The 16,955-nt window shown below is 39.3% G+C and overlaps 1 protein-coding gene across 4 annotated transcripts in view; it reads right to left on the bottom strand.

The window, feature by feature from the left end:
• The window catches only part of PPP4R4 (protein phosphatase 4 regulatory subunit 4), a 72,739-nt gene extending 56,621 nt beyond the window's left edge, over positions 1-16,118 (bottom strand). For 2 of the 4 annotated variants that reach the window (XM_033010563.2, XM_033010566.2), the window contains exons 1-2: positions 15,472-16,117; positions 14,899-14,972 (exon numbers count right to left, since the gene is read on the bottom strand). In XM_033010563.2, the coding sequence (XP_032866454.2) occupies positions 14,899-14,972; positions 15,472-15,588 (191 nt within the window). In that variant the 5' untranslated portion in view covers positions 15,589-16,117. Of the gene's footprint in view, positions 1-14,898; positions 14,973-15,471 lie in introns of all 4 variants that reach the window. The other 2 variants (XR_004409646.2, XM_033010565.2) reach the window with 2 other exon arrangements.
• Positions 16,119-16,955: the final 837 nt, after the last annotated feature.

The raw sequence follows: 16,955 nt of genomic DNA, 5'->3' as shown, positions 1-16,955 counted from the left end.
CTATAATGATAGAATAACTTCATTCTTCCTAATATCATCGGTTTATGTGAGTTTAGATACTAATTGCTATAAGAAAACATTAAGCTTTTCTCCTTTGAATTTTAAGAAAAGTTTCAAGAACATAAGAAGTCCTTCAAAGGAACACATTTTTCCTCTCAAATATTACCCTAGTATCAACATTACTATCTCCTAGAAGGTGTTTCCTCTTCCTTAGATGAATTAAATTATAACACGTTCTGCATTTTGTATGGTCTCTGCATAGAAGTGATCTTGGTGGTTTTTATTTTGAGTCTAAATTTGAAAAGTAAACCCCGTCTTTTCACTCCATGATCAAGGTAACGCAATTTCCAGTTCCAAGGTGATATAAGAGAAGTGAGCTAGTAGCTGGTATTATTTTTCCCTCTGCCCAGTCCTCATTCACTGACTTAGAAGTTATAATTTTCACTTTCAGCAAGATTTGTCATTTCACAGCATGCATTACATGATATAAGAAGTCTTCTGAAAAAGTACAAGGCCTGTAATTTTTCTACACAGAAAGTGAGAAAAAAAAAGAAAATTCACAGATGCTAACCAAATTCTAGAAGGGTAAATTACTTCTGCTGACCTAAATTTATCTTACAGTCTAATTCAAACACGGGATCTCTTTTCATTCTCCAGTCTTATTTGTTCTATCAGTGTATTTTATCCACAGAGTTATCTATTTGCAGCATGAAAGAGATGAACACAAATGATCAGTATTAAAATCTACTTAGAGTCTTCCTCAGTTTATGGGTCTTACACGTGTGGGGCATTATACACAATAGATCCAAAAGCTCCCACTTTATTACTTATCTGTGTGTCTTTCTATCACGCATTCTCATCCCTTCTGACCATAACATATTCCATCTTGAATCAATCAGTGGGTTTCTTGTTTTGTTTTTTTCACAGCAACCCTAACTAATAGTTGTGGAAGTTGATGAGAATCTTCTCAAAAATATTTAAAGGTTCTTGATCCGGAAAGCAGTATCAGTACATTTCAACTTCTCCTTTAGAAGATGGACTTGCAGGTCTACAAACAATGGTCTATTTATTCAAGATGCACTGTCTAGTCTAACAGAAGATATCAATACCTTCACTTCATCCTGTGCTATGAGTCTCTTCAATCATTTATTCAAAACTTAACTACGCTATACTAATTTCCTTAGAAATTTCTCTGCATACCATTAGGAAAAGCACATCAAAGGTTAGGAAAACAACTGTTACTGGTCTCTCTATATATACCTATACAAAAATATGCATTGCTTCATTAAAAAAGCCTTTTCTGTATAAGCAAGAGTTTGTTTTATATTGAAGACCCTGGTAACAGCCTCGAATAAAAATAACCTTCTATGACTAAAAGTGCAAGTAGGACTTTTAAGCCCTCTCCTAAAAAGTTTTAATTTTTTGGAATAGGCAACAACACCATCTAAGCTGCTGCATCAACCACTATAACATAGACAAATGGTACATAAACCGTACTTTGCATGAGCTGACAACCCATTTTCAAAATCACACAGACTGGATCAAAAGAAAATGCAAATGTAAAAGATCAGTAGAGACATTGTAAAGAACGTTGAGTACAGAATGAATGAAAGTACAGTGTATGAGTAGAGTGAATGAATGAAAAGCCACAAGGAAAATACAAATAAAAAAAGGTAAAGAGTCTGAATCCAAGGGTCTGAAGCCATGGCTCACAGCATTTTCCCCCATGTGTGAGAGAAATACATCTATATATCTATAGAGATATGGTAAATAGATATATACAATAACATAAGCTGAGCTCATGTTTCAATTTGAAAAATATGGGAGTAAAATTGTGAGCACTGAAAAATACATCTTTCAAAGCTTTAGCTGTAGAAGCAGTTATTTTTTTTCCACAACCAAGGAAATCTGTGAATTCAGAAGGACTTCAAATAGTTAACACCAAATTTCTACTGAATTATTGCTGTCCTACTGAAAAGGCCTGGTGACTCAAAAGAAAAAAAATAATGAGAAAATGAAGACAAGGCTGTGAACTTACTCCTCATATAAGCTAGCTTTTAGACAGCTCGGAAGTGGAAAGCCTTGCTTGTTTCTTCACCTTCTGTTCATTATTCAAATATTTTCAAGTAGTATTGGACATCTACTTCAGAATGAAGCAGTTACATGCATCAGCAATACAATGTCAAACAGCTAACTAGTGTCGCTATTTCATCCATCAGAAGCGACCACTGATCCAAGGCAGCTTTCGGAGGTAAACATGCAAATAACTAAAAATTACTTCAATTCCAAGCTGTTGCTGATTCACGTTCTGTCAAACAAAAAAGTGCTTTACTTGATTCATGTTCACTTTGGAAAGTAGGATGAAATTCAGCTACTTAATTAAAATGAAGAAAGAGTCTGAGGCTCTCAGAAATGCACGAGATTTGTTCCACTGATGACATACAGCTTGGAGTGGACAGATAATCAAACGAGATGATACAGTTAACACCATAAACAAATTGAAGTGATGACATAAGTCTTGCAAATTTCCAGCTCTCTAACAGAATAATTCCAAACAGTAGATAAAAATTAGTATTATATATACAGATAATTCATCTGTATTTACATTGCTGTTAAAATCATTATGAGCACAGCATCAGAATCCGCCTGCCTACCCAACTAGGTTTAGGTAATTATAATCCCAATAACGTTCCCTACCTTCAAAATCACTACAACGATCTTAAACAGCCTTTTGTTAAGACTATTTTTTTCTCACATACTCATATTTTAAATTATTTCTAATGGTACAATTATCCCAAAAAGAGTTTGACATTCTGCAATGGAAAGAATAAATAAAGCATTTACCAGTAATTCCACCCACATTTACTAAAATTAGTTCAGAATCATCTCTGGAAGAAAAGACTATCTCTTTCCTTTGAATGTGTGTCAAATCTGCACAGAACCTTCACAGCATACCAATGTTAACAAAGAGAACATCTGGCTTATCTATTTACTATGTTAGTATCAAAATCCTTACATGGAAGCAAAAGCAACATGGAAAAAGAAAACTTACAGTAAAAGGCAACCACTGATAAAGTACCATTTGCACATCACTTTTTCCCCCCACCTTTGCTTTGTTTGTTACTGAAAATGAACTCCTAATGAACTTCTTTACAAGTATCACGGTACTCATACAGTCTCTACAGGTGTCACACAAACCATCTCCAGTGGTATTCAGTGCGTAGTCACATGAAGATAATGAGCTTAAGGCAAACCCTCAGCTATAGGGATGATGGCAACGAAAAGGAAAATAAGATGTATGCACTTGCAAGGGAAGGAAAGCATCTGGGGAAAAATAAAATCAATCTTCTATATGTTGGACTCAAAAAGGGGGAGCAACAGAATAAAAAAATACCTACTTCTTTCACCCGTCAACAAAAAGCTTGGAAGGCGAGCCATGAACACTTCAAATGACCTAGCAAGTACTAAAATCTACTTAGAATCTTCTTCAACTCATGGGTCTTATAGGTCTGGGGCATTATACACAATAGATCCAAAAGCTTCTACTTTCCAAATATTTATTCATTTTTTTTAAAAATCATCCTCTTCCTTTAATCAGGAAGTATGATGAGGCTCTGGAAAAGCCTTTCGAATTGGCAATAAGTAGGATAGAAAGATCTGGATATTATTGATCTATCTACTCTTTAACACATCGCTTTCAAATTGGTGGGACAGTTCAAGTGATCAAAATGCAGGTGTATTTATCTGCCCTTAAGAGCTGATTTTTCCACACCAGTATGCACCTAATCATTTATTACAAAATTATGGTGCAAGTATTTTCTTTGTGTTTAATACATCAGGCATGCACGATTCAAAAGAAGTTACAAATAACCCTTAAAATACATCTTCAATTGGCCTTACATGGTGATAAGAATAAGAAGAAAGAGACATACTCGTGGGTTAAAACCTGTACTAAAGAAGCAGGTTAATTTTAAGTAGTCATCATTCTTTTCTCCATTGATTTAGTGGTTAGCACTTGATACAGTTGTAAAAAGCAAAAATAAATCTTGCCATGAAGACTATACCCTAAATAACTTCTAGCTCCCAAAACGGCAGAGAAATAGGTATCCTAATCTTGAGCTTTTAAATTAAATTACATAAAGGAGATTAACTGTTCATAACATAAGAATTTTGGTGCAAGCAGCAATGAGGCAGTGACTCATGTTTGCTATTTAATATGGACATAAATCCTCCTCCTCAAAAAGCTCAGTTACAATTTCAGCAGTGAAAATGGCATCTTTTCTGTTTCTCCCTTTAAAGCCAGCATTTTTATCTTCAGGCCTGCACAACAATGTAAGTAATATTACCATGTAAAGATGTATACTAAAACAGATGCGTTTCACATTTCTCTTTCACATCCGTCTATCCTGTCAGAGACAATACAATCAACTCATGTTTACAAAAAAAAAAAAAAAAAACCAACATAGCATTTTTAAAGTATTTCCTTATTGTCCCTAATCTAGCCTTCTCAGGATACTCTTGGTAACAGAAGTTACCAAGCAATTTCACGGGGAGGGGGGAGTGGGAGGGGGGAAGAGTAAAAGGAAAAAGGAGAAGGGGGGAAAAAAAAAAAAAAAAAAAAAAATATATATATACTACTTTGAAAAGTCAGGCCATAAGCTGGTCAGCTGCACTTCTCACACAGCACAGGCAAACAATAAATCATCCCATTTTGCAGACATAACCCCTTGCCAGCAAAATGTATCGGTGTTACTGAGTGCAACAGCACTTCTACTGTGCAGCTCTGTTTATATCAATTGAGTTATCAATGCTTCGACCCAGCTTGAACCCAACTTTCCTGTTCTTCTCCAACTGCTAAAGGGCAATGTGTTGGAGTTACATAGGCAGCTTTGAACCATTTCTGTTTAATCTTATCATAAACTGATGGCTCCGGTGCTTAATGTTGTTCTTTGTTGTTCAACAATAACCATTGGGGGGGATATGGAGGGGGACTAATTGTCCCACCCAAATTAATTCACTGGTTTTACTTCAAGAAACGTGGACTCAAAGCTTTTTACTAGGGGAATGATTGACAATTTGTACACAGAGCTATTCTCATAAGCAGAAAAATGGGGACATAACTGACAATTTGTATGTAAAGTGATTTTCATAAGGAAAAAAACAGGAGCTACAAGACTTTCTGCTTATGCCCTTCCTCATGCTCCTGAACTGCCATAGAAAACCCTGTGGCAACTTCTGCAATTTTATTCAAAGTTACAGTGCACTGCAGTTTAAAAAAATAAAAATCAATTATATCATTCTGACTTAAGATAAAGTAGAGAAAGAAAAAAATAATCCTGTTTTAGTTTTTTTTTTTTTACGATCAAGTGGAAGACTTAACTTCCTAAGGCATTTTTCTCACAGGTTTTTAAAATGTCTATATTGATCTATTTGCAAAGCCAGAAGAATTCTCTTAAACTGGATGATTATTGAAAAATGGGCAAGGACAAGAAGAATGGATAATTTTTTTTTTCTTCCCCATTAGAAAAAATGTAAGACTATGCTCTTTAAGGCTTCAGTCTCTCTTCATTATTATACATTATTTTGACTTGGTGATGCTGGTCAGCTTTATTTATATAATCTTACAGAAAACATAAGTTTTAAAAAAATATCTGAAGACCTACAAATATGTTTCTGGCTACCCTAAGTAGATAAAGTCAGTAAAACAAGACCCCTAGTTACTATACTCAGCTTGGATTCATACATACTTCAAATTATGCAATTCTATTCATGGCAGTTCATATATCCCTCCTTACAGACAGTCTGAATCTGTCTTTCTTATGCTATAGTAAATTTAAGAACAGTGGAAGAACAGGAAAGTAGAAATTAGAGAAACACTGGGACTAAAAATCACTCTGTAGCATGTTTCTGTAAACAAAGAATGCGTAATTTTGGAATTATACAGTGACTAGGAAGTACTGCCTGTCTGTAGACTCTGTTAAGGAAAGGGGTAGGTATTTACAATCCCTTAGTAGGTAAGGGGTAGGTAGTCAAGACGTTAATTATTGTTGGAAACGAGTTTGAGAAAGCATAGCAATTCCCCTCGGTCCTGCTGTGAATTGATACGACTGACAAGGAATGACTCAGCTCATCTGCACATGAGAGTTGTACACATTCTCAGAACCCACAGCCACGCAACATGGAATAAAGAAAACTGCTCCTGAAACAACCGCTACCAAGACACACAGGAATATATCCAGAGCCCGGTATTTTTATTCCTTAACGTTAACCCCTTGTAGGGAATGCTTTGCCAAAAAAAAAACAAACCATGCAGAAACATTTATTTGAGTGCAAAGGAAGCTCGAAGGTAGAATTTAAGTAATAATACCTGCATCATCAAGAGTCCATTCAAATAATAACATGGATATGAAACATCTGGTATGTATTCCTGCTTGTATAAGAGTATCAGCCAGAGGCAATAAAGCATGCCTCAGAAAGATGTATCTAAGACATCTAGCAGAGAAGTTTCCAAGTGGCTCTTTGTCTCTTTTCTCATTCTGTTTTATTATGACTCATAAAGCAGAAAGACAGTTTTCTTCTGGAGACGGGGTGATCATCTGATAGGCTATAGGGAATTAACATTCAATGGGAAAAACTCCATCTTGTCAAGAGGTGTCTCAGTGAGACCAGCAAGGTTATTCACGGAGAGAGGAACAACTTCAACTGCAGTGAATGTGATAGACATCTAAAACTAGTTTTAACAGACTGAGGCGTAGGAGTTAGAGAACCCTTATTTTCAAATCCTGCTAAGGATACTGTTATTGTTCAGACTGGAAAGACCCATACACAACCTGATCTAGGAAGGTAATTATACATTGCGGCGGGGGCGGGAGGAAGGGGGACTCAAAATGTAAGAATGCCAGTGACATGTTAATTCTCAAAGTGTGAGTTTCGAGAACTCAGTTAGGTAGCATTCCCATCACTATCGTGTTCAAATGAAAACATTTTTGGTACTTTTGCATCACCAGCCTATCTTTAAAAATCCTTCCCTGAGGGCATAACTCTGTCTTTGGTTAGAGATGCCACTTGTGGCATCAGTTTTTGGAAGGGGACTTCTTTTTTCGGGCACATAGTCCTATAATTCTGTATCATTTAAACAGTTGGTTCTTTAGCTGTAATACAGATTTTGCCAGACCATGTCAATAGAAACCCTCACTATAGAAATCACTTCCAATTTCCTTCTCGGTTTGTCTTCAAGACCTAAAGAGAACTTCTCTTATACAAAAAGCTGCCCCTGAACGAATAAACAAGACAGCCCTACCAAAGTAGGAGAACTTCTCAATGAATAAGGGAGACCTCCTTGACTTCCTTCATCTCAAGACCTGTCTACATTCTCATTCTGTTTTCCCAGTGCAAAAAGTTCTGTTTACATGATGAAATAACCCTGGTTTCTTTCCTGTGACATAAAACTTTGGGGTCTGAGGCTTGACAAAGATCCAGTGTAATTTTACCACAGTATTGGCGTTTAGACTAGCAGCCGGTGGAACAAAGACAAAAACATTAACATTACTGAACTTAACTCTAAAAATAGCTAAATAAAACAGTTCTACAAGTATGCTCCAGAGAACAGGATTCATTTTAAATCTCAGTGAAGCTACTTCTTGTCTCATTCCAAATTATTCCTCTCATAGCATATCAGCTGAGGCACAGACACAGGCCCAAACCTGCAGTCCTAGTTCCTGAAGTCCCTAAATTATGATCAGAATTTCACCTCAGTAAAACAACGTCTCTTCACACAAAGTTTACAAAGTGCAGCAATGTGAACCAATACATAATGGAGTGATATCTGCTTCGCTTTGTGGAGATTTCGATGAGTATCTAAAAGAGCTCTGATTGTAAAAATATGTGGTGTATCAGCACTAAGAATCATTATTCTGAAGAGTCTCTGAGTACTCACATTTTTGACACAGGTAAAGGTGCATGCTACTATCCCGCTGTTCACAAAACTGAAATGCCTGTTACTGCTATCAGGGGAAGAGTAGCTGGACCAGTATTAACTGCCGCTGCTTCTCTCTGTCGGCAACAAATGAAGTAGAGTCCGAGTGCAGGGCCATGGAAGCATCATGCCATGACATGTGAAGGGCTCCATATGCCTACAACACAGCAGGCCTCAAAACACCAGGAGGAGTCTGCGAGAAAATCCACCAGATACTTCTTTCAGGCACTAGCATATGACAGTCGTCATATTTTAGGGCACCGCTGTGTGAAAGCGTTCTCAGACTTGCCAGAAAGGGACAGTTTGACCTACTCTGAGGAGTTTGTACCTTCGCTATATTCTAATACAAAACATTGCATCTTCCCATCTACATCCTCATGCGGTTTCCACCACATGCATCTCCAGGTCTTAACATAAACTAGTGCAATACTATTATCTCTTGCCAAATCAGGCAAAGGATACAAACATAAATTAGTGATATCGAACAACATGAGGATAAAAGCTCCTTAGAAGTTCAAAATGTTGCTATAAATACTTGGAGCTTTCTAAGGAAGGTGATATAAAGGAGAATTATTGTACTTACACATTAATTATGTGCCATCTCAAAATGAACTGTGCAGCTGTTAAAGTTATTTATTAAATGCCAGTGCTCATCTAAACAAAACTAAAACAAACTCAGTCTCCTGCTGGGCAACATGTTATTCCTGTATGGGATTTGTCATGTAGAAAGAAAAAAACATTGTAAATACTTAGTTGGATATTTCTATGTAGATCTTTTCTAGGAGGGTATGATAAGGTTTTCCCAAGGCAACAGAACAATTTTTAGAAGTTAAGAAAAACCACATCTCTTTCAATTGTGTTTACTATTAAAAAAAGTCATCCATACAACTACCTAGTTGCTCTTTATTATGTCACGCACAAAGATGCTCTGAAATATAACTGGCATCTCCAGAAGAGAATTTGGCAATGCATGAGGAAGAGTTACCACTGGTTTCACACATCTCAGCTCTCATGTATACTTCCAGAAGTCCATTTGATGTCAAAAGGCTCATTAAATACACTATAGATAATACTGTCTACTCTCTGACCATTTCAATCAGTATTTGACTTCACAGATTCAAAGTATAGATTCAAGATTAGCGTGATTGGAACTAAATTTGTCCTACTACTGATGGGAGAATGACTCCTTCTCTGTTCATGCTCCTGCTTATAGTAGCATGAGCAGTCATGCAGTTGCACATTTTGTTGGAAGCAAGTACCTGAAAAATTTGTTAGAATTAGCATCAATTCCCTAACCTGACCGAGACTCCATGGCTGAAATAGCATTAGTGCTGGCACACAAAATTTATCAGTACCACGCAGACACATAAGGAAAGGAAGGAAGAGCTACTTTTTCTCATGTAAGAAGAGCTTCATTCAGCTTAACCCGACTGTGAAACTACACACCAGGAAACTTTTCTTCATGAATACCATAAGCCAGCCAAACGCAAGTCTCAAAGATATTTCACTCACTCCCAAGCACTGTTCCAACTTCTCTTGTGCTGGCACAAGGCTTTTTTCAGGTGCACAAAGTCCAAACAGTCGATCCGTTTTAAAACTAACCATAATTTTTCGTGGTTTGCATCAGATAAATTCCCCAATGTGCTGTGCGGGCACAATGGCAAGCATAGCACAAATGCTACAATGGGGAGAGGACTGGCACTGCCATCTTCCTGCACTAACTGCGGCCCAAAAAAAAGAAAACTTAAATAAAGATTTTTCTCTCTCATTTTTTTTTTTTCCGAAGTTTCTCAGAGCACTACATTAACTGCTCTGTATACTTACAGCTGGTTCCTCAGCTGTAGTTTCAACTCAACTAATATGATCAGCAGAAGTATGTGCACAAATCTAAATTTTAATAAAAGTATGTGACAGCATAATTTCAGAAGACTACAGGTACACCTTCCACTTTAAGGTGAAAGAAACAATTTCATATATATTCATTTATTTGCATAACGGATTCAAGGTCAAGCAATCAATTTATCTGTCCAACTAAGTGAAACAGGAATTAAACTTTTATAAAATTTAAGTTGTAATTTACAAAATAAAAGGGGGGGGAGGAGAAGACTGGACTGAAGAAATAATTGTTGTGTTGGTATTTACATCTTGCCAGTATAGTTGGAAGAATTATTTTCCAATGTGCTTAGCATGACAGCTGGATCTTTCAGTATATTATGTATGCATCAGGACCATAAGTTCAGAAGCTATGTAATCGGGAGAGTAGCCAGTTCTCATGATTATGTAACACACAAAAAAATGACACAATGTTTGTATTAGAAAATCAGCTCCTAAAGTTACATTTAAATGAAAGCTTTGATTTAAATTCAAAGGTGGATTGCCTGCACCTACAGAGAAAAGAGAATCTCCAAAACTAACGTGAAGACAACTGAAAAATGGAAGGAAAATTTTTTAAATCTTTTAAATAGTACTGATTTTGACACTCATAATTAACAGCATACACTGTATAAGAAGCTGTTTAGAATTTGAGAATACTCTAGCCAAAGTACAACTTTTTTTTTAAAAAAAAAAAAAAAAGACACGCTAACTTTGTAGGCATTGAATTCTTTCCAATCTAGATAAATTATCTATTGTGTCTTCAGAAAGTGTGCTAAATGTTTTGGAGGGGGATTGTGTTGACTTCTAAACTGAGAGATAGGATCACTCCAAAACCAAATCACAGTATGTTCCCAAAAGGGTGAATAATTCAATCTTCCACCTTGATAATTCATCATTACCCTGTTATTTTGAGTATGACAGAAATGTCAAGGCCTAGGAGCTTTAACACTGAGCAGGCACAAATAAGCAAAACGTAGCTGAACACGAAATAATAAAGTACACACAGCAATGTAAAACCCCTAGGGAAATCTGTCAGAAAAGCCCTCAGAAAACAAACCATGCTACAGTGTGCGTGCCAGTAAGCATCCTTGTATCCACACCAGATTCACATCAGGCAAAGCACACATGCTTTGCTATTGGCTGTATGCCAGAAAAGGGTGAGCTGCAGTGAAACAAATAAGAATAACATCAATCAGTCATCAGTCGACACAGAAACTAAGACTACAGGCAAAAGTTCATACGAGGAATAAAAATTACAGTCCCCGAGCTGCTTATTGCCACTGTCCTGGTAGAGGTCACGATGGCCTGAAGCGGAATGCAAACTATTCAGTCAGTCCAGTGCAAAGTCCGACAGCTTGTCTTACTCTGCTGATGGGTTTATGATAAACCACCAATCTTGAAACCAACACGGTTGAGCTGCACATAGCTCTTTTGCTCTCCTTGTTCTGCTGTTGGGCCAGCAACACCCAAAATACCATCAGAATGCAGTTCTTCAGTGACGCCAGTTAGACTCTCCAGAAACCCCCCAAGCACTCAGGCTGAAGCTCTAAAACAAAGATCCTAGACACTCAGACACCTCTCCTGCTTCAGCTACCTAAAGCCACTTGATTTCCATGGCAAGTTCATAAACATCCCTGACAACCTGGCCTAAGGAAGCCCAGTTCCTCAACCAGAATCAAGGTTAACTGAGATTACAACAAATGACAGTCCAATTCGCTACCACATTCTTACTAAATTAGAACTTGCTCAGGCTAATTGCAAAATGTTGCCTAATTAAAACTGAGAACTCTGGGCAACAGTGATCTAAAGCTGAAGTTCACCCATGCTTATGTCATATTAAAGTGACTCTGGCCACCAGGAGAGCCACCGAGTCCTTTTCTCTTGCTTGCACAATTGTTTCTATATCCACATGATGAGCCAAATCAAGAAGTTGATTTAGCTGAAAACTAATCCGACTAAAAATGATCAGCTTTAGCTAGATCATCTTGTCAATCTACATCATTACACAGTTATCTGAAGAATAGTATGGCAGAAAAGGGGAGACTGAAAGAAGCCATCCCCTAAAAATAGTAATATATGTATAAAACAAAAACTTGTTAGGCTTATCAAAATTACAATTAGCACTTCAGAATGTAAAACCAAACTATGATAAGTAGCAACAGAAAACTGATTAAAATGAAGGCAGATTCCTATGACAGTGAGGTTCCAAACAGAGTTAATGTGTCAGTGTACTCACCATGTGCTAAGAACATTTGCAGACAAATATTTATGTTATATTTAGAAGACAATAAACAGAAATTTACAAAATCTATCACCATACCTCATGGCTGGATACAGACAGACAAGACAATGCAGAAATACAAAATAATCATTAGAAGGATACAAATACATACTAGATGAGCAAAACAAATAAGGTTACAGTATCAAGAAGTAAAAGAGCATGCCAGAAACTCCATAATATTACTGGCAAATGAGAAGCAATACAAGAGGTGAAAAAAAGAAGAATGAACTGAGGAAACTGATGAGAGTTGGGAAATTAATACCTCTTCATATCCACGGTATAGCAAGAATCAGTCACGGGGGAAGGGGATTAAAAAAAAAAAAAAACAAACACACAAAACAAACAAAAAACACTACTCAGACACCAATAACCTCAGACAGTAAAAGGCTGTACTATTCTCTCCAACTACGATGTCAGTGTATCTGTTTTCAGGGTACAATAGTAAACAACTTCAGAAACAGAAATCTGTAAAAAGCAAGAATCTACTAAACATACAACTCTGCATACAAGCAGCCCAGTGTATCCAAGTTCAAGTTTGGGGAGAAGTTGGGGGCAGTCTGGCGAGGGAAAGGAGGACGCGGAAAGAGAACAAAGTGGTTGAGCTTTTTTGTTCAGAATGAAAGCCATTTAAATGTGAGGACTCTTTTAGGACTTTCATGGAAAATAATTAGTAAACATTAGCTTTGTTGTATCACACAAAGGTTTCACTCAGCATTAGTCAACTCCATTGTACTGTGTAACACTAAAGGTACCTTCCTCAGTAAATTAAAAATCTCCAATTTGCAGATTAGGGTTACACAAATAAGTGACAATATATAAAACAATGTGACACCACATTAAGTATTTTGATACTATTTGTAGTATTTAGAGATTTGCTTTCTACTTCTTGCATATTTTTTAATGTATATGGGGATAGCCTCATCCTTTCCAAATGAAGCACAACACAGACATCATTAACAATTCATTTCAATCTCACCAAAGCAATTTTTATAGTGGGATTTTCACAAAAGGCAGTGGCTTTTTGAATAACATCAAGGAGAGTCCCACATAAGGGACAACCTGAAGGACAGTAAATAATGCATCTGTGTGAGAAAATGAGGCCTGAAAAGACCATTCTGACATTATCATCAAACAGGAAGAGGCAGGGGTATTGTATTATAATAGATTAAAAAAATGCCAGACAATGCAAAAATACATACCTTTGTACATTATATAAAGGATACTGCCTGTGTTACAGGCAGCTTTTCAACTCTGTTTGCTTATACTCCACTCAGTCCAGGGAAGGTAATATGCTATTGAACAGCAAAAGCTTCCACTTAATTATTGTATTAACATACCTGGACAATCACAGCAAGTGATTGTGCCCTGCAAACACTCTGCCTTATCAAGCAGAGTTGAAGCTACCTTTCATCAATGAGGACAATGCAGAGATAAGAATGAAAACTTCATCACAAGGAAAAGAATATTATGGCTCTAGAACAGCTGCTCAAGTAGAGAGAAAGCAGATGAAGATGTCAGGAGGAGTTCAAGGCCAGGTTGAAAAGCAATTAGTAAGATTAAAGATATGAAGTGGAACCTTTTACCCTTTAACAAGGCAGTGATCCAGTAAAGACACATTGCTGGAAACGTGATCTTTAACTGGGGAAAGAGCAAAGAAATTTGCTGCCACACAGGGAAAGGGAAAAAAAAAAAAAAAAAGTCAACTATGCTGATTGCTGTGAGGTAAAAAAGCAAAATTTATATGCATCCTTTGCAATGATATCCGCCACATGCAAACCGTTTCCTCTGAATTTCCCTAGAGTCAACAGACTGCTTTGATTACAGGAACTATTATCAAAGCAAGATTTTTAAATCCACTATTAAAGTTCAGCATTAAAAAAAAAAAAAAAAAAAAAAAAAAAACATAAACAAAACTCAGTATCAAAAGTAGTATGAATGGACAAAAATGCTTACCTAAAAATAATGCCATGCACCCCACAAAGAGAAAACTAAGGCACTGAGAATATCTACCCTAAACATTGACAACAGGCATAGACTAGAAGAGCACTTAAAATAGCAGAATAGGCAAACTAAGAGGGAGCTGCATCTGGTTCTCTAATTATTAGGTATTGTTTAAAAATGCATATTCAATTCAACATCCCTCAGAACATTTCTGCTCTCAAAGATAACTTACACCATAGTTGAAAGATCTATATTTTAACCTACCAAAATTTAAGTTATTCGAGTAGCTGCAAATAAATAAAGAACAACAAAAAGGAGGTCAAATGATAACCAGAACACAGGGAAGTATTAATACAGTATCTTCTACAGTATTTGCTAAGGACTATAAAACTAATCTCTCAAGTTTTCTCTTCTGAAAGCCCAGACATACACAGTATGCTCGAGCAGCTCTGTTGTCAGTCTGTGGTAACTGCTCATGCCTTAGAGTGAGCATGAAGTCACTGAGTGATCGGTGTTATTAATGTTAACACTCATGGCATCTTGCAAGATCAACTGCAGGGGAAAAGAAGATGAAGTACTACTCAGTGTTGGTGAGGGCCATATTAGAAACTCAAAAAATAAATGTTTATACACGTACGCAAGCATCCTGTTCTATGCATTTTTTTGAAAAAAAACCAGTACCTATTTTTATCTTGCCTATACGTTTAACGTAGCAGAAAGTAATAAAACTACTACTGAAGGACAGAAAATAAAGAGTAAGGCACTGAAAAAGCCGTATGTAAGCATGATGGTCAGCAATGTTTCACAGTAGTATTTTAGCAAATACCTGAGTAGATAAACAGCCCTTTCAATATCACTGAGTTCTTCATCAACTGTCAATCTTTCTATTTCTTCTGGTGTCTGTCAAGCGTGAAATAGAGATTATGAGTTTACAATGCCTCACTATTTTATCTTTTTAATCTTCTTAAAACAACCCCTTCCTCCCCACATACCCAGGGATAGTTCCATCAGTAATTTGACTTTAATCCTTGAAATCTCTAGCCAGCATTTCGTATTCAATCAAATAAATCTTTCACCAGGAAAAGATGGAATGTAATAGAAGTGCAGTTCCATGTCAGACACCATCACTATCAATCACTTAAAGTATAAACAAGTCACATATGAATTAATCTAAAGACCTAAATTAGTCTATTTTTTTTCCAGCTTAATAGTCTCATACTGAAAATATTAAGCCCCTGCTGTACAGAATGCGAGACTGTTTATTCCAAAATGACTGAAAACAATTTTTAGTATCCTGATGCTGTGCAAAAATAAACTGCCTGTTCAGTTAGCTGTGCATAAATAAAAAGACACCATTTCAAACGGATTTTAAAGCATCGTTCTATTTTGAAGCATATACCTTCAGGCTCCTGCGTACTGGCCTCTCTATAATAGTTAGCTCCTGCAGGTCTTCTATGTATCCGAATAAATTGCTCTGACTAAAATCCATTTTGGAGAAGAAGATTATTGGACGCATGTAACAACTAAAGCCCGCGGCAGCCGACGCTCGCTCTCCCCGAGCCTCACATCGCGCCGAAGGAGGCAGGACCGGCTCGGCGCAGCGCCCCCCCCCCCGCCCCGGGCGCTCCCGCCGCCGCCAGCCCCGGCGCACACACTGCGGCACCTCCCGCCGCCGCCGCCGCCGCCGGGCCTCCCGCCGCCAAACTTTCTCCGCTTGGCCCGGGCGGGCAGGAGCGCGGCAGCCGCTGATACCTCAGCGGAGGCGGAGGGGGGGGGGGGGGGGGGTTGCGAGCCAAGTTTCCCCTTTTCGCGGGCCGCCCCCTTGGCTGCGGTGGGGGGGGGGGGGGGGTGCGGTGTGGCGGGGAAGGGGGACGCGGCGGGAATCCCTCAGCGCGGTGCCCGCTCCGCACCGACGGAGCCGGGCGGGCCCTCGCCGCGGTGCCCGGGTGCCGCCTCTGCCCTCCCACCCCGGGAGGAGGGACGGTGGCTGCGGTACAGTGACGCTCCCCGCCCCCGTCCCGCTCCCGCGGCGCAGCTTCCTCCTCCTCCTCCTCCTCCTCCTCCTCCTCCAAGCCGCCCTGCCTGCCGGGCCGAGCGCCGCGGCACCCGGGCCGGGGCAGCCCCGGGGCCCCCACGGCGCCGGCCTCCGCGCTGGGGGCCGCCCCCAGCACCGCCGAACCGGTCGCCGGGGCAACGCGGCGCCACAGCGGCCTCCACGGGGCAACGCGGCGGCCGAGCGCGGCAGCCGCCCCCCCCCCCCCACGACCACCACCACCCACCCACCCACCCACCCACCCACCACCACCACCACCCCACGCGGCCGTTACTCCTCAGCCCGGCCTGCCCCGCCGAGCCCCCCTCCGGCCTGCCGTGGCTCCTCTTCCACGGCCGCGGCCTCCCCGAAGCTCCCGTTCCGCTGCTGTGGGGCCCCTCAGCTCGGGTAGCGTCCCTGTCCCGCCGTGCTCAGACACCTCACCCGCACCCTGCCTCCCCCCCCCGGCACAGCTCCTACACGGAATTGCACACAAGACACCTACAAACGTCCTGATTTCAATTAAAAGTCCAAAGCGGGTCCTTCCCCACCAAGTGATGCTTTTGTATTAATCAGTAATAAAACACCAAAAAAAATACCCTTGCCGCCGAATTGAGGATCTACACTGAAGGCATCGCTTCGTAACGTCTCATTCCTCACTTTTACAGCCCTTTCCCTGACTCGGGTCGCACGCTGCTCACGCAGACTTCAACGTGGATATTCTCCCCGACACATGCAGTTAGGCCTTGGATGCTGTAGGATTTATCGTTCTGGCTCACAAATACGGAGTACGTTGGGGGTACAAGGGAGAGCGCCTATTTCAAAATCAAGGTATGACATTTTTACCCCCC

Source organism: Tyto alba, unplaced genomic scaffold, assembly GCF_018691265.1.
Source record: "Tyto alba isolate M040663 unplaced genomic scaffold, T.alba_DEE_v4.0 Super-Scaffold_18, whole genome shotgun sequence".
In the NCBI taxonomy this organism is placed as follows: domain Eukaryota; kingdom Metazoa; phylum Chordata; class Aves; order Strigiformes; family Tytonidae; genus Tyto; species Tyto alba.
Note: the sequence above shows the minus strand (reverse complement) of the source record. Positions and strands in the feature narration are given on the sequence as shown.